General features: G+C 32.6%; 2 protein-coding genes across 5 annotated transcripts in view; one reads left to right on the plus strand and one right to left on the minus strand.

Annotated features, from left to right (window-relative positions):
* LOC123706786 (pierisin-like) overlaps window positions 1–3060 on the plus strand; it is a 36164-nt gene extending 33104 nt beyond the window's left edge. For all 4 annotated transcript variants that reach the window (XM_045656228.1, XM_045656225.1, XM_045656226.1 and 1 more), the window contains exon 2: window positions 487–3060. In XM_045656228.1, coding sequence (XP_045512184.1) covers window positions 573–2579 — 2007 coding nt within the window. In that variant the 5' untranslated portion in view covers window positions 487–572 and the 3' untranslated portion in view covers window positions 2580–3060. The remainder of the gene's footprint in view (window positions 1–486) is intronic.
* A 604-nt stretch (window positions 3061–3664) lies between these two features.
* On the minus strand, window positions 3665–16733 carry LOC123706963 (T-complex protein 1 subunit gamma). Its single transcript, XM_045656650.1, has 12 exons — window positions 16599–16733; window positions 16454–16515; window positions 16186–16362; window positions 15758–15955; window positions 15398–15522; window positions 11159–11354; window positions 10364–10518; window positions 8798–8966; window positions 7840–7932; window positions 7326–7440; window positions 5828–6012; window positions 3665–4430 (listed from the first exon to the last, which is right to left on the minus strand). The coding sequence occupies exons 1-12, from the start codon at window positions 16627–16629 to the stop codon at window positions 4308–4310; spliced, it is 1629 nt and encodes a 542-aa protein (XP_045512606.1). The 5' UTR covers window positions 16630–16733; the 3' UTR covers window positions 3665–4307.
* Window positions 16734–18243: the final 1510 nt, after the last annotated feature.

Genomic DNA, 18243 nt, shown 5'->3' on the forward strand with positions numbered 1-18243 from the left:
ACTTACCATCTCCCCCAGATTATGAAATTACTTGCTGATTTTATAGCAATACCATTTCTGGAATTTAAAGATTCAGTATCATTACAACCTGATTTGTAGCGAATAGTAACACTAACTCCTCACTGACAGCACTGTAGTTCCTAGGCTATCTACAAGAATTGTACTTGCATTTAGAGAGATTCCTTCCACACACTTGTGTGAAGGCAGGTCCCTATTAGTATTTTTTATTTCAAGCAATTTTTTTCTAACTTGCTTACCCATATCAAATATATGAATATACCTACAATCCTATAAATATTTAGTAGAAGAGGTTTTAAGCAAGCTGATTCTGCTGTAAAAAAAGCGTTCTTTAAGTAGTAAAACAGTACCTATGTTATACTGATTTAAAATCCAAGGACCATAAACATATTTAGCTAAAATATAAATTATTAGTATTTTCGTTTAAACTCCATTGCCATAAATAACTAACCACCTCTCGTTTTACAGATGCTCGACGCAACAGGAGAAGTGGATAAGAGAGTCCCTTTATTAAAAGGAATTGCCAACGAAATAATTCCTGCAAGGCTCGTTATATGTCCAGAAGTCTTATTTTACTACTTTTTATTACTAAATTACCTACACGTACTCGTCCAAACGTTCTTTCATCGAGCCAAAATCTCGTCAAGTTTCGCACCAATACTTCGTCAAAAACACCAAAAGTTATAGGGAGAATGGATCTTACTGATGACTTAATGTGTGGCGATGACGGTGATGTATTAGAAGATACATTTGGTGATGAATTTGAAAACCTACGGCCATTACCAGATGGAGAATTTACAATTAAAAGTAAAAAATATAATAATTTTGTGTTGGATTTGTCTCAAAATGTCGATGGTGGTACTATCCATAGTTACCAATATAACAGTGGGGATAATCAAACATGGTTAGTCAATTATGATTCCGATAAAGAAGGTTATATATTGAAGAGTAAACAAAATTCTGACCTATTGCTGAGCTGGAATAGTCATGACGCGACTAAAGAAAATATTCTTCAAGGTTTCACGAATAATAATAGCAAGAACCATTACTGGCGTATCGAACAGACCGATGACGGATATTTTAAATTTAAGAATTTGGATAATTTACATATGATTATAACAATTCAGGATGTATTTAGTTCATTTGGTGGAAAACAAGTTACAATGGATACAGAAATTTCTCCTGATAATGATAACTCTCAAAAATGGATAATTAATCCTGTCTATTTTCAGACTATAAAAGATGGCAATTATAATATATTTAGTCGTAACCTGCCAGAGATAGTCATAGGCTTTGATAATCAAGAGGACTCTTTGGTTCAAGCTCAAAGCTATTCTGTCAAGGAAAATCAAGAATGGAATTTAAGTTACGATAGTGAAAAGGAAGCTTATAAAATAAAATGTGCGCTGAATTTAGATCTATTACTTACTTGGAATAGTAATACTGCGTCTAAAGAAGTAGTTCTTCGAGCATATAAAGATAGCGGTAATAAGAGCCAATATTGGCGTATCGAACGGACCGATGACGGATCTTATAGACTTAGAAATTTGGAACATTTACATTTAATTTTAATTTTAAATGCTGCATACTTTGACGGCGAAGGAGGCGGACTTAAACTAATAGTTCATAAAGATTCTAGCGACGATGCTAATATTCATTCACGTTGGACAATTAAACCTGTCTCTTATCAGTCCATCTCAGATGGTGATTATAATATATTTAATCGTAATTTGACAGACATAGTCATTGATTATAGCAATCAAGAGGATTCCTTAGTTCACGGTCATAGCTACAGGGGAAATGATAGCCAAACATGGACGTTTGTATATAATACAGAGAAAAAAGCTTATAAAGTAAAGAATGGTCTAAGTACAGATATTTTGCTGTGCTGGAATAGTAATGATACTTCTCAAGAAATGTTTCTACGAGCATATTCCGAGAGCAGTTGTAAGAATCAATATTGGCGCATCGAAATGGTTAATGATGGATCCTACAGACTGAGGGATCTAGAGAATACGGAAAAGTTAATAACTATGATTGACAAAGACAGTACATATGGAGGCAAAGAACTTATAGTAACTGATAGTAAGGAAACTGGAAATGACAAAATTACTGTTTCAAATAGTTGGTTTTTGCAAAAAATTGGAAAAGCAGCTATACCAAATGGTAAATTTAAAATTGCAACGAAGTCAAATTATAAAAAGGTAATTAATTCAAATCAAGAATCAAAGTTGATTATTATTGATAATCTAAATCTTGTTACTAGCGATTGGGAAATTAAATATGATTCATCTAAAAGAGCATATACGATACATTCGTCAAAATTTAAAAACCTAGGATGGGTATATCAAAATAAAAACTGTTTTGTTACCTTAGATAATATAGATGGGTCTAATCTTCGAAATTATTGGATGGTAGAATACAAAATGCAGGCTGGTGGTTATTTAATAAGAAGCTTATTTGACCCATCACAAGCAGTGAGCTATTCTAATAACAATCCCATAACAACTGATAATGCAACATACTCCGTTAACCAATTGTTTAATTTTATTAGAAATTAACAATTAATAAGTTATCAGCTGATTACGTTAACAAATAAAATTTCTACAGAAATTTGGCTGTGGTTATCAACCCTTCTAAAATCTCAAGCAAAGCTAGAAGCAATTGAAACAAACGACAATCTGCACTGTCTGGGATGATCTCCTAACGCGTTTAGGTGATGATATAGGAATCATATCGTATATTTATGTATATATTTAACAAAGATCTAAATTAATTTGTTTTGTATTGTATTTAGGAATGAGCTTATAATGTTTCTATTTTATATACTACTATGTAACATACTACTCTACTAAATAAACTTTTGATTTTTTTTGTGTAGTTAATATCTCAGTTAGGCTAATTACAAGCTGGCTCAGAAAACTGCCAGCTGAGTTTTTTGCTTTTGCCATTTCATTTATCATAAATCATGACTAGCTCTAAGATTCTATGTTATTTAATACAGTTACTGATATTTCTGGCAATAAACAATCTTATTACTTATTTCTTTTATTATTACTTAATTATTCGGGTTAGTGATTTGTGAATTCACTTTTTTTGTTATATCTTTTAAGTAGAAACATACAATCATAATTTTGAATAGAGAAGTTAAAAGTTGGTTCCTTTGGTACTTTGGTTTGGACAATTTAGTATTAAAAGATTGTTAGACTAGTTCAAGTATAACGTCACGCAATTATTGGTGATTGGTGATACATAATACTTGAACGCTCCCTTAATAGCAGCCATGGATACCTTATACGTTATCAAATCCTTTGGTCACAGACCTTCAAACAATTAACAGTAAAAGTAAGTGAATATCACTTGGTATTAACGAATTTTGACTGATACGCGCAACAAGGTGGGAGAAAAATTAAGTGATGTTGGTAGACGCTTTGGATTTAGTATTTTTCTTCTTTCCATTAAACGAAAACTCTTTGTAACGTCAAACTATGCAGTCCCTTGAGTGTCGTTATATAGCGATTACACATTTATCAAGTGTAGGCAATCAAATATTTTGTGAATCTACATAAAAAGAATAACAAAACCTTGGTGACAAGTTTTACTAAATTAATAGTACAGTAACTTTGATAAAGAAAACACATTTTTATTATTTTAGAAGTTTAATACTATAATTGTTCCAAATGAAACAGGATGTAACATAAACGCGACCTCACGAGTAAACTGACCATAGATAAATAACGACAAGGTTATTAAATAAAATTATTAAAAACTACAAAGTTATTATTAACGTTAATTGTGTGACAAGGACAAATCTCAATTCACATCTTCAAACATTTGTTTTTGATACAGATTATATTTTCAAAAATACTCTATGAATTCTGTGTATTTAGAGAATAATTTTGCATCTAGCAATATTCTTGAAAATATTTTGACCATATATAAAGATTTTAGTCAACCTTAATAATATTATAAGCGAAAAGCATATCTGGACTCCTCACCAGTTTAAGTGTTATCTAGCGTAAAAACTAGTGGATAGTTATTACTATGTTTTATTCGACGTATTACATAGCGCTGTAATAGTTGTTACAATAAAATGTTAAAAATACCGACTTGATGGCTTTTTTTACGCTGAAATTAAATGCAACTCAATAAGAGATGGTTTAGGTAATATATTGAATATTACCATAAAAGTAAGAAATATTCAATGTAAAATTCAGAATATTGAAACTAACTATTACAAAATATTTGGAAAAAATATAGCGGCTATGTAATACAAGTTAATAAAGCTTTTATTCTTGTTGGGCCATCTGCGCCGGCGCAGCGGGTTCTTTACCATCCTTCCTCTTAGAACCGGATACAATGTCATCAATCCTCAGCAACATTATCGCTGTCTCCACAGCCGTTTTGTAGACCTGCAATATATTATACATTTTAGTAATAGATTCTGATGTTTAAATATCCATTTAGCGAATGTCAATTTATTAAATATCGTAACAATTATATGTATTTAATTATACAATCTGTAGTGTAGTTAACCCTTACCATGATACTTTTTATTAATCATAAGTCTTATGAATAAATAAGTTGTGATTAATAAAAACCCAATATGAATTTATAAGTGATGTGATAATAGTGGTAGTGGCTTAAAAAACAGTGGTACACCCATAATCTATAACAAATGTAACCAGTGGTACAAATAATAAATAACCTATTATAACAAATGTTGACAGCTCCCGTGCTTTCCAGTTTACGTCCAGGAATATAAGATCACAAAATGGTATGGTTACATCAAGTTTAATAACACGACTTAACCCAATTTAATGAAACCTATTGAATTTATTACAAAGATACATTTCTCTTCAGTATTAAACCGCATATTCTTGGAAATTTACGCGATATATACAACATTAGAAACGCCAAAAGCATCTCGGGGCAGCTTTCTCGCTGAAGACATGTTTTGTGAATCTATTAATTACCTAAAGGAACTCAACGATGAAATATGACGATATTCATACGACACTTCTGAACGTCTAAAAAGTAAACAATCGTATCCTATCAATCTGTATTTATTTATTAAAGTTTACCACATCATACATTGTGCTAAATCTACTGCATATTTTATAAAATCTTTCATCTAAAATGTATGAAAGTTGAAGGAAATATAAGTGTTTCAGAAAAGAAATTAAAAAATACAATTAAAACGTATAATACAAAAAAAACATCAGCAAAACAGCGAATTAGGTTCGAGATATGCACCCAACAATGCTTTCTCTAAAACCGATCAGCCCACTACCGAATATATCCAGCTCCGGATAAGCACTGTTTAATCCCTTAAAATAATTTAGGTCATATTTATTATTTTAATCCTACCGAGGCATCACTATGACAACACAATGACAATGCGCGGCGTCATATAGTATGAACGAATTTGTTTTAAAATTATCGACCAATATTATCTCAATTTGATTGTACGTGAAAATGGGGTTTTTACTTAAATACATTACACTTGTACTATTACGTACATATTACATCTAAACCAATTAAAAATAACGTTTTTCTGCGTTGTATATATTTACCCCTAACGATGCAAACACATTTAATGTGACCATGCATACCCGGACTGCGTAAGACACAGCATATTTATCAAAATATCTACAGTACAAATGACGGGAACCAACTCTTTAACTATATAAAGAAATAAGGCTGGTCATCCACTTCCTTTAAACAACATCGAAACAGATTCAGAAAGGAACTTGTCCCATGTCCTATTGCGGGATTCTTTCATAAATCTTCAATTCAGAAAAAATACCTGTAACTTAACGGCCAGCGGTTCCCAAATACCCTTAGCAGCCATGTCCACGATTTCTCCCGTCTCCCCGTCGATGCCCGCAGTGCTGGCGACAGCGGCGCCCGCCGCGTGACGTGCACGTAACGCAGTTAACGTACGAATTGTGTTTGCACCACAGTTTTGGGCGAGTGTACGCGGGATTATTTCTGAAAACATCAATCAAAATCGTTTATTAACACACATTATCTAATATCTAAAATATAATGTAAAACCTATAATACAGTAAAACCTTTATAACTCAAACATCAAACCCAAAAAAAATAAAAATGTAAGAGTTTTAGACTTATTGAAAATTCTGACCTAAGATAATTTTTATGACTTGTAGAGGTTAAGATTTATTCTAATTCTAATAATTTCATTTAATTCTAATAATTCTAATTCTAACTAATCTTAGAAAAAAATCAAGTTACAGAGGTTACAAACAAAATATTTTTATTTATAAGTTACAAATGATCGAGTTGTAAAGGTAAAATAAAACATTCCAATATATATAGCAAACCGGTTTGCTAATTATTTCGACTAATAGAGGGTTGAGATTTCGAGTAAAGGAGGTTTTTAGGCTTTGAACAAATAATATTTTCGGACTTCAGAGGTTTTCTTATCTGACTTATCGAGGTCGGAATTAAAAAGGAGATGTTGAAAATATTATATCTTGAACAAATGAAAAATAAAAAACGTGTGTGTACTTATGTACACGCGTTAGAAGTTATACTTCTTTGGCGTAACAAGATAAAAATCTTTTCAAAAATTTTATTCTATGTTTCTAGAAAAACCAGCAGAACAATATAAAATGTTGACTATAGCTAACTTCAGGGTGTCGGCTTTTTGTGACGGTGTGCGCGCGCATCGTAACAATTACTCCCATCATTTTTCCCTAACGCGCCAAAATTATATCATCAAAAATAAATTGTCTTAAGCGCATTTAAACAAAGGAGTTAATAAATGAATGTTCTTTCATAAATATAAATTTCTAGCTGCCCCCGCGAATTTCGTTTCTCCTTTATATGAATTTACTTAGCCCAGCTTCTTAGTTCATATGAACATGGAATATTTTGCTATGCTACCCCAGAGACTTCGCTTTTCTAGAATGAAAACTTTTTAGATTTTTCTGTGAATATTTTTCTATATAAACCTCAGCGTCATAATTTTCTAATAAACAAATAAAATATAGGGGGTTGATAGTAAAGGGGTGAAAATTAAGGGTATGTCATATCATAAAAAATAAATAAAATATTTTTTGTGGTGGTCACCCCTTATCACTTAGGGGTTCGAAAGATAGATAGTAGCCGATTCTCAGAATTAGTAAATATGCATAATAAACATAAGAATCGGTCGAGCCGTTTTGGAGGAGTATGGGAACTTACATTGTGACACGAGAATTTCATATATTAGATTAGAGAAACAACACTATAATAAATGTATAAATTAAATGTTATGATATAGAGAAACAGTTATTTACCAAGTGCAGTAGCAATAGCCCTGTAGGGTGTGTTGTGTGAGGAGTTAGCGGATAAAGCCTGAGATACTGCCATCTCCACTGCACCACCGCCCGCCACTAGACGCGGACTGAGGACCTGGAAAAAGACACCTTCTCATAAGAGTTAAGTACTTAATTATTAACCTTCAAAGGCCATGACAATTCTTCTAGCTTCAATCACAGATTAGCAAGCAGTTAAGTGTCAGACCTGATGAATGGCATGTCCGACACAGGTGAATCATCTTAATAAGACACACGCAGAAATATGAAGACAAGGTTGACTTGCAGCGATTAAGTATGATCACTTAATTATTAGTATTGACCGCAAATTCTTTTCAAATGCAGGTAAGAACTTTTCTTGAGATATTATCCTTCAACATACGAGGATTTGTCAATTGCATAAAGAAAAATATCTATTAATGCACAGCCGGGCTTCGTTATGGAGACTCGTGACAAATGAATAAAAATATATATTTTACTTAGTAACCATACGTACCAAATTCTTTGCAACGTGCAAAGCGTCTTGCAGATTTCTCTCAATCTCGTTCAACACATCCTTAGAGGCTCCACGTAGGAGGATCGTGCAGGCCTAAAAATATTTAACTAGTAAGGTCCATATTCTAAAACTAAATCTTGTTTGCTCTAAAATATATTTATTAACACTTCGTTGCAGAAATATAATACGATTGGCATTATTAAATGAAAAGGAGGGCAACGGCCTTACCGCTTTCAAGCGATCTCTTCCAGGTAATCACTGTGAGCAACAACTTTAAATTAGATGAGGTAAGCAAGAAATAAAAATAAAAATTATGTAAACCGTTATCAAGACAAAACTAATAAAGGACCCATGTAAAAAAAGTGCACATGAATCACGATAATTTTCGATCAGTTAGGGACACAATGTGGATAGTTAATGTTTATACAGTAGTATCTCAATTCTGATAGTACCCCAAAAGAGTTTTCAGACAAATGAACAGCATTTCAGGGTTTATAAGACATAGAAAGCTAATGACAGCTCATGTAAGAAATTTTTATATGTTGTAAAAACTAAAATTCTATTGTAATAAAAGATTTTGAAAATATATAACAGATAATGTTCTGGTATAATTACAGCTATACTAAGTACAAACACAAATTAGATCATTATTTACGCTGTGGACTATTATTATTTTATTTATGAGTAATTTAACGGTATATGGACAATAATATCTTTTAAAATATGTTATATACAAGTTCGGAAATTATAAATCTCTATTAACAAGTTATATGTGAAATTACAAAATATGAAAATTTACAATATTATTATTTATAGATTAAAAGTTCATTCAATGTCAATGTCAATTTACATACACACTACAACACAATTATGTAAACTATTGAATGGGACATTAATCTTGATTGAAATAATGAATGTGTGTGTATTATTGATAATAAATTCGAAGCAAAACACTTACCTTAGGATTCTTACATTCGGTGACAAAGGTGAAGTACTCATCACCAATCTTCTTGACCTCAAATCTTCCAGCCTGAGTACCAATGTCACTCTCCTTGAGCTCTTCAGTACGGTTAACGATTGTGGCGCCACACGCACGGGCTAAACGGTTATTGTCGGTTTTGCGCAGTCTGTCAAATGATTATTTTTTATTTTATTCATATATATTGAGAAAGATTTACAGCTTACTAACTTACTTAGTAAACATAATGTTCTTTCTACGCCATTAAATAAATCTTTACACATAGTTAAGTACTAATATTATTAACTGGATTGGTAACAATAAAATGATTAAATTAAACTATATAAATATATATCAAAGAAAGTAATAAAATAAGTAAAAATTAGCTAAGTAACACTTAACAGTTTAGTATAACTTATACACTTATAAAAACGTATGATTCACTATTTATTGCACCGAGGAGCTCAGATGTCATGGCTCTCCTTGCCGACACTACACTTGAGGCAAATAGGTCAATATCACAAGTCAAATTGTTAAACGTACTCGCCTAACTAACTAACCTAACCATAAAGCTCTGTAATTGGTGTTAACTTTAGGTGTGTACAACAGGTGCATATTTTTTAGTTTCCTATTATACACATGGAGACAGACCTTACTTAGTAGCTCAGGACAGTCATCTTTACCTGTAGCTAAATTTATTAAATATGTAACATCTGCTCTCTCACGCCTAACTGAGAGAGGAAGAATGTGGAAATGGTTACATCTTGCTAAGTAGTCAGTCAGAAAAGTCTTAGCTTTATATTGCAGATGTCTGATAAATTTATTTTGTATAAATAATATGTAAAGTTTGACTCTATGTATCTTCCTATAACGTCGAAATGACTGACTATAGTAGTAACATTTCTGTATAACGCCAGCTCTGTATAAAAAATGCGCAGACCTTTCAGCGTCGTTATTGATTACACTTTAGGTGAGATTTTGAAGTTAAACTTTGCCGACAATGTTATGTCAAAATTGTTTGAACTTGAGAGTCGGTCGGAGATTTATAACAGAGCGGTACTTATACAACCAATGACAACTCTAGGTTAAGCTGCTTTTACAAAAGCTTACTTCTTGTTATATGGGGCCGTTCAAGTATTACGTAAGCACTATAAGGGGGTCTTTGATTTTCCTTTTTTGGTGATTATGTTAATAGTCATTATTTATTTTTTACAAATATTACCCACACATTGTCTATGCTTAAAAACGAAATGCATTTTCTAGGACATCTACAAAAAATTAATATGTTTATGTACTATTATTTTTTTAGAGCTTTGCTTACTTTTGCCGACAAGAGGATTGTTGTAAATCTTCTAAGGCAATACTTTAAACGGACCCTAAGGCAGTATTTAAAAATCTCAAAATCGCAATATTTATAAGAAAATAAACATGAAATTTACAAACAACAAATAGTTGTGTATAGAGACATCGTAATTTTTTAGTTACACTTCTATAGTATTGCTATTATACAAATAAGTTTAATTGAATATAAAATACACATTTACACTTTGATGGAAGGAAAATTACCTGCGAATAGCAGTGATGCCAGCCTTAACCAGATAGTGCTGAGCAAGATCGGAGACTCCCTTCTCAGTGAAGACAATGTCTGGTTTGAGGGCAATGATGTCAGCACATTGACGTTGCACATGCTCCTCTTCCAGTTGCAGGAGTTTGGTGAAGTCCTAGAATTAGTAATTGTTATACATTAATTATACTACAACAAACTATAATGTCCGTACTGAATAATGTCCCATGTCTGCTAGTTAAATATGTAAATAATGTTGCTGTTTGAAAAGCAAATATGAATGTTTTTCTTAACAATAGCAAATATACTGTTTAATATGTAAAATTCAGAAGTCTGAACAACATGTTAATGTTATGTTTAATGTAACTATTTTATTGAATAATTATAAGATGTAATTATATTAGTAGTTTTATATTGTTTATAACAGGTATTTAAAAAATTACTAAGGCCAGGCTTTCAGGTATATATTAAAATATAATCTAATGAATTAAATTTCATATTTTTTTACAAGCTACAGAAAAACGTAAATAACATCCCTTCAAATTTAATACAATAATTATGATAAAAAAATAATTGTTGAGGTAACAATTCTTGACATTTTTATAACTTTCATTATTATTGTCATATTTTTTTTTTAATACAAAAATTAAATATGAAGCCTGCTAATATTGTATGCTATCGTAATCGTGAAAGTCATAATAACATATTTTAGCTTAACAAACACTTGAATTTTCTTTAAAAATTAATACAATTCATAACATTTGATCTTACACAAAATATCAAAAGAGTATTATTACCTGTTCATCAGCAATCTCAATATTGGTCTGGCTTTCTCCCTTCTTGTATTCCAATGGACAGTCCAATAAAATAATTCTAGGGTTTTCAATCAATCTTTTCATTTTGGGATGCGTCACATCCTTATTGATCATGATACCATTTAATACCTTTGACTCTTCAACTGTCCCGCCAGGAATCTTTTCAACTTTAGCATAGCTGAAAAGTATTATAACAATTGCATGTAGACTACAAGCATATTTATAATTGGGTTTATATGATAAATATTTTTTTTTTTTTTATATACATGTGTCTTTACTACGACATCATGGAACATTACAATCTAGCCTAATTTAAGACTAATAAGTAATTTAAGTCTAACCTAATTTACTAAAAAGGATTGTAATAAGTAAGTGTCCAATAACGCTACTTATAGTCTCTATTAAAGGGAAGACACTCTGTTCTTGTGTTTTCATTTTTTCATTCACTGTTTAGCACTTAATATTAAAGTACACTAACACTAATTCACTAGATCAAATGGTTTTATCCTTTTCAATCTTCTCACTAGGTCAGTGGTATCAAGGAGTTGAATAGCCTCGACATTCACGTGATGGTGGAGCCTATGTTCGTGTGCTCCAGCAGCCTTTTTTATTAATGTGGTGACGTCCTCTACATTAAGGTCCCGATGGAGGTCGTAATTGCGAATGTACCAGGGAGCATTGACTATTCCCCTGAGCACTTTGTTTTGGAATCGTTGGATTACTTGGATATTACTATTACTGGTACAGCCCCACAGCTGGCAACCATAAGTCCATACAGGTGTCAGGACTTGTTTGTAGATCAATAATTTATTTTGTACTGATAACGTGGAATGCCTTCCGAGCAACCAGTACAATTTAGAGTAACGGAGATCCAACTCTTCGCGTTTCTTTTTAACATGGACCTTCCATCGGAGTTTGGTGTCTAGCGTCATACCTAGGTACTTAGCTGAATTTTGGAACGGCACTTTGACGTTATCAATATATACTGGTAGGTAATTTGATGTTTTGTGGGAAAAGTTTATGTGAACTGATTTAGACTGATTTAATTTTATCCGCCATTTTTTGGTCCACAAGCCAACAATATTTATGGCTTTTTGTAATTTTACTACCGCTTCCTTTTCAGTAGTCGCCGTAGACATGATAGCAGTATCATCGGCAAAGGTCGCGATAACGTTATCTTTTAGATCAGGAATATCGCATGTGTATAAGAGGTACAGGACCGGACCTAATACACTCCCTTGCGGCACCCCAGCTTTTATTTCTTTTAGTTCTGAATAATCATCATCTTGTCGTACTGTAAACATTCTTTGTGTTAAATATGACTCAAGGATATTTGAAAATTGACGAGGCAGTAATTTCCTTAATTTATGAACAAGTCCTCGATGCCACACTTTATCAAATGCTTGAGCTACATCCAGAAAGACAGTGGAGCAGACTTTTTGTTCTTCTAGTGCTTTTTCAATATTATTTGTGATTCTATGAACTTGCTCTATGGTAGAATGTTTTTCTCTAAAACCGAATTGGTAATCTGGTATGAGCTGCTTTTTGACAATAATAGGGTTAAGACGTTTGAGAAAGATTTTCTCAAATAGCTTTGCTATAACAGGTAACAGTGAGATTGGCCTGTAAGATGTGACTTCGTGTGGAGGTTTTCCTGGCTTGGGAAACATTATAACTTCCGCAACTTTCCACATATTGGGAACATATTGAAGTCGAAATGAGGCATTAATTAAGGTTGTCAATTTAACTACGGCTTTACGGGGGAGATGCTGAAGGACTTCACCCGTAATTAGATCAAAACCTGGTGCCTTCTTTTTAGTTAGACATTTAATTTCACTTAAGACCTCTTTTGGTGTGACTAGACGGATGTTCAGCTCTTCTGGCGTTATTTCTTCGAAGTTAAGTAAATCTTCTTCATCGATTTGAAATATATTTTCTAGATGATCAGCGAACCTCTTAACTTTTTGTATGTTACTTGCAGCCCAATTTCCATTAGACTCTCGTAAGGGAGGAATATGTGTTGTAGGTTTTTTGATATTTCTTATCGCTTTCCATATGGAGTAATCGGTGGAACCATCAGAAGTTAATTGGTTTAGGCATCTCTTTATTGAAGTATCTTTATGTATTTTAATCTCTCTCCTCAGTTGTTTAGTGAGGTTATTCAGAAGTTTTTTGTCTTCTGGACATCTTGTGGAATGCCACCTTTTTCTTTGAGTTCGTTTTGTCTTTATCAAATTTTTAATCTCTTCTGGGAAGTAGTTGTTTTGTACCTTTTTCTTAAATTTTGGAGTATTACTCCAAGCAGCTTGTTGGATGTTCTTTGTAAATCTATTGACTTCTAAATCTAATTGTTCCTCAGTCTTTAAAGGTACTCTAAGGTCTACCATATTGACAAGATAAATTTTGAAGCTGTCCCAGTCCGTATGCGTGTTCACGAGAGATGGATTCAGTTTTCGCTTTATAGGGTCTTCGCCAATTGTGAGTAAGATTGGTGAGTGATCTGAGTTCATATCATAGGCTTCCTCTATTTGGAGAACATTTGGTGATACTTCTCTAAATATGAAGAAATCTATAAGATCTGGTATTTTATTCTTGTCTGTTGGCCAGTATGTGGGCCTTCCTGTGGAAATTGCATCACATCTCAAATTTTTCATAGCATTGAACAGTTCTTTTCCTTTGGTCGATATTAATCTTGATCCCCAGTAGGTATGTTTTGCATTGAAGTCGCCTCCCAACACAAATCTATTTCCAAGACTTTCTAGCAGGGTTTTGTACTGGTCGTACTTAAGTGCATGTCTTGGTGGGCAGTAAATAGATGATATTGTTAATGGATACCGCTTCATTGATAGGCTCACAGCCACAGCCTGTATATGCTCTTTCATATTTAAAGACCTCATGGTGTTTTAAGCTATCCTTTATTATAACTGTACTTCCCCCACTGGATTTATTACTTGGGTGAAGGGCATGGTAGGCATTATATCCTTTAAATTGAATGTATGACTCCCTGGTAAAATGTGTTTCCGATACCAAGCAGATGTCAATGTTTTCATGTTTAAGAATTATCTGAAGTTCTCTTTGGTGTTTTAAAAGCCCATTAGCATTCCATGCCATTATTTTTAAAGCCATTATTGCTTAAGACGTTTGGGAGCAGCTATTTTGGTGCCGCTTTCTAGTTTTTTAAGTCTTTCATCAAAGGATGTCAATAATGAAAGTATGGTGTTAATCTTTTCATCCATGCCTGTGCTAGCTATCTCATTTTGTTGTGTTGGGGATGGAGTCTTAGTTACCTGGGCAAAGGAAACAGTTTTGGAAACTAAATTTGCTGGTTTTACTGATTTGTCCGTTTCTATCATTGATTTTGATTTTAAGACATTTCTCATTTTCTGTAATTCTTTTGCTACTACACAGCCTCTGTAATTAGCTGGATGTGACTCACCACAGTGAACACACTTCGGTTTCGCGTCTTGTGGCTTGTTACAATCGACTGTGAGATGCTTTGCAGTGCATTTCACACACCTCGGCTCCTTGGAGCAGTATTTCTGTGTATGCCCATAAGCCTGACACCTCTTGCATTGGGGAATCAATTTCGGTGATTTCAGTGGCTGTACATCAATTTTGCAGCCAAGTATGGATTTTATTTCGTAGATATTTTTTATGTTTTCCTGATGGTGGAAAGACAGAAGAAACATGTTAAGCGGTTCTTTGGTTTTCCAGCTATATTTGACGGCTGCATCTAAAATTTTAAATCCTTGGCTAGTACGGTCTTCAACTATCCTTTCAGGCTTGCAAGAAGCATGGAGATTTTTTGCCATTACTCTTATTGGCCTGCTCTGCTTGTTTTCGTAAGAGAACCACGAGGCATCTTCTTCTTTAAGATGTTTTGTGATCACTCTGTAGGTAGCTTCACTATTGGTGTTAATCTTCACCGATCCATTTCTAAGCATTTTTACTGTGAACGAGTCTTTATTCAATTCTTTTTTAAGTAAGGAATCGTAGAATTATTGGTATTCAATTACATTTTCGATATGATAAATATAAAAACTTTGTTTCAGATATATACGTAACATATAACATGTTTAAGTTTTAAATTACTAGGATATGCAGAGTAAGAGTTAACTAAATTTCTAAGATGTTAAAAACATAGTGAGGTGGAAAAGTGTATTATGTATGAGACAAATAATAAGGTTTTACTGTAGGGAGAGACAAATGACAAATACTTACTTTTTAATATCAACCTCTACTCTTCCATTGTCATTGATAGTGACAGTATTGACAGCATCAAGTGCTATATCAACTGCAAGATCAGCCCAGCGACCAATGTACTTGGTTCCCACACATGATCGTATCTAAAACATTATTTGAAACTAGGATCATAATGTAAAAAATGTGATTATTTAAAATAGGAAATGATTTCTTAATTTACAAAATATTAGAAAAATCACTTTATAAGAATACTAAGTATATTAACCTGAAACTGAAACACTCACTGATTATTACTGCGGAACTGTGGAAATCATACTTGCGCTTCCCTTCATGACAGAGAATTTAAACACTTAAAATTATGTAGTTATTAAAACTTACCACTTCCTTAATCTTTTCCTTATCATTCAAATCTACAGGAACAGATATTTTTTCCGTCAGCAATTTAACTGCATCTTCAAGGGCTTGTCTGTATTCCCTAATGATGACAGTAGGGTGAATATTTTGTGCAAGAAATGGTTCTGCCACACCTAAGATTTCTCCAGCTAGTACAATGACTGATGTTGTTCCATCACCAACCTAAAGAACAAAATTAAATAATAAAAATCGCATAGCAAGATGCTAAATAATTCCGGTACTACTATATAGTAGTAATATTAAAGAAATGTGATATTTAAAAATAAATTCATTCATTCATCACTTTGTTAATACAAACGAAAATTAGACACAAATGAATTAAAATGTATTTTTAATCATCCTCCAAGGTAGATAATAAATTTATTTGAATAGGCAAATATAAGCATTCTAACCTCTTCATCTTGGGTTCTGGCAATTTCTATCATTGTTTTAGCAGCTGGGTGTTGCACAGTGATTTCTCTGAGGATAGCATTGCCGTCGTTAGTCATTACAATCCCTCCCATGGGATCCATCAACATTTTCAACATTGCTTGGGGACCAAGGCATGTTCTTATAACGTCCGCTATTGTCTAAAATATGCAATACAATTTAAAAGTTATAACTGAAAATCACACGGAATAATGAAAATTAACAATTCTACGTATTTTTAAACTCGTTTACCTTCCCAGCATTTATATTTTCGAGTTGAACTTTCCGGCCGGAATCACGTTTTGTGTTTTGGCCTAAAATTATATTAAGTTTTAAACTGACAAATTTTCTCGTGAAATACATACATCAAATATTGATTTTTACATTCAATACTTACTCAGTACTATAATTGGTTGTTGTCCGTACATTTTGTATTTATATCTACGCTAATTGTGAAAATTATTGAAACAATATAATTATATATTCAACATCAAGTTTTCAATCGCGTGGGGAACTTGAGAGAGATGCCAGTGATAAAAAAAAGAATACTTTAAAAGTCATAGATAATGTTATTGTTAGGAATATTACACAGACTAGCAAAGCAAGTAATAAGCTATGTAATGTAATATAATATAATTTTAACACACATTGTCGGGTGGGTGAAGTTTTATTAAATCAATATTTACAGGAAAATATACTAGTTTATTACCAATGTATTATAACTTAAAACTAAAAGTATGTTTAATGTTGGCAGAAACACTAACTCCTCTTTTAATATGATTTTATATGATTGCCACTATAATTTGCTAGATAGCTAGATAGACCAATTATACTAAAAAGACAACATCTATTATAGAGTACATATATGTGCAGGGTAGGACATGTCATTTCAACGCACTACGCTGCGTGGAGATCGTTACACTAATATACTATCAAAACGCGCGTAATGCAGAGAATTTCAAATTACTATCGATCGATTTTAATAAACTTTGATTAGTATTTTTTTTCACACTTATATCATTCAAGCCATTAAACATAATATATTTTAATTAGTATTTGTAGAAAAATGAGAATTGGAGTAAATAAAACTAATAAAATATTACATTTTATTGTGATTTTTAAGTCCTCTTGCACTCCATTTCCTATGTCTATCTATGTGTAAGGTAAATGATAAGGTCACCTGAGCGACCACTGACAATCGCTAATCTGGTGGCACTCTAGGTTTTTTAGAAGCTGCGATTTAATCAACTGGCTAAACATCAGTCAGGCCATTAGTTAATCGGCGCCGTTTAGTTAAAAGGCTAGGCTGTTAATTGAAAGGCTAATTAAGCTAGTTGGCTGCGACATATACATGAAGTATACCAAAATGATTGAATTCCATAGTTTCTTACTAACATAACTCGTGATTTAAAAAATTCTATTAAATTTTATTTTTGCTGGCTGTACATGGCTGCTGGCTGGCATGCTTACTAAGGCTTTTTCAGAACTATAAGCGTGACGATTACCTAAATCGTCGGAGTTACGCCTCGAAAGTACCTACAGCCGGACGCGGGGATTAAATTATTTTACATACTGTGTTTAACGCCGTCTGATAATAAATCGTGTACAGTATATTTTTACAGGAACCGTACAGTTTCATATTTTTAGTATAGATGGCCAGTACTTATGGCACAGTATTTACTTAGTCTCAAGTACAATTGAACTTCTCAAGTTCTGTGTCAAATTCTGTAGTAAATTCTGAGACATTATTTTCCAATTCTGTGATAGATTCTTAGCAACCAGAATCTTTTTTGATGCTTTCTCATATTTAAAAACAGTCTCGGTAGCATTTGTTATAAAAAGTGCTCCTTTTTCTACTGAAAATGAAAATTTGGATAGCGTCAACTTTTGACACTATGTCAATCAATAAAAATATATTTATTGTTGTATGTAGAAATATATTTTATTTGACTTACTTTACAAAATATAAAATAATAATATTTTCTGTATCAACCAATGCATGAAAACTAGGAATAACAAGAAAAGTAGCTAAAATTATTGCT

Source organism: Pieris brassicae, chromosome 3 (genome assembly GCF_905147105.1).
Source record: "Pieris brassicae chromosome 3, ilPieBrab1.1, whole genome shotgun sequence".
Classification (NCBI taxonomy): Eukaryota; Metazoa; Arthropoda; class Insecta; order Lepidoptera; family Pieridae; genus Pieris; species Pieris brassicae.

Excerpts from the sequence above, each read along its gene's own strand:
- LOC123706963 (XM_045656650.1), bottom strand. The coding sequence starts at position 16,629 with ATGTACGGACAACAACCAATTATAGTACTGA. Across the intron at positions 8,967-10,363 it reads GGCATCACTGCTATTCGCAG|ACTGCGCAAAACCGACAATA; the intron begins GTAATTTTCCTT and ends ATCATTTGACAG. Across the intron at positions 6,013-7,325 it reads GGCTATTGCTACTGCACTTG|AAATAATCCCGCGTACACTC; the intron begins GTAAATAACTGT and ends TGATGTTTTCAG.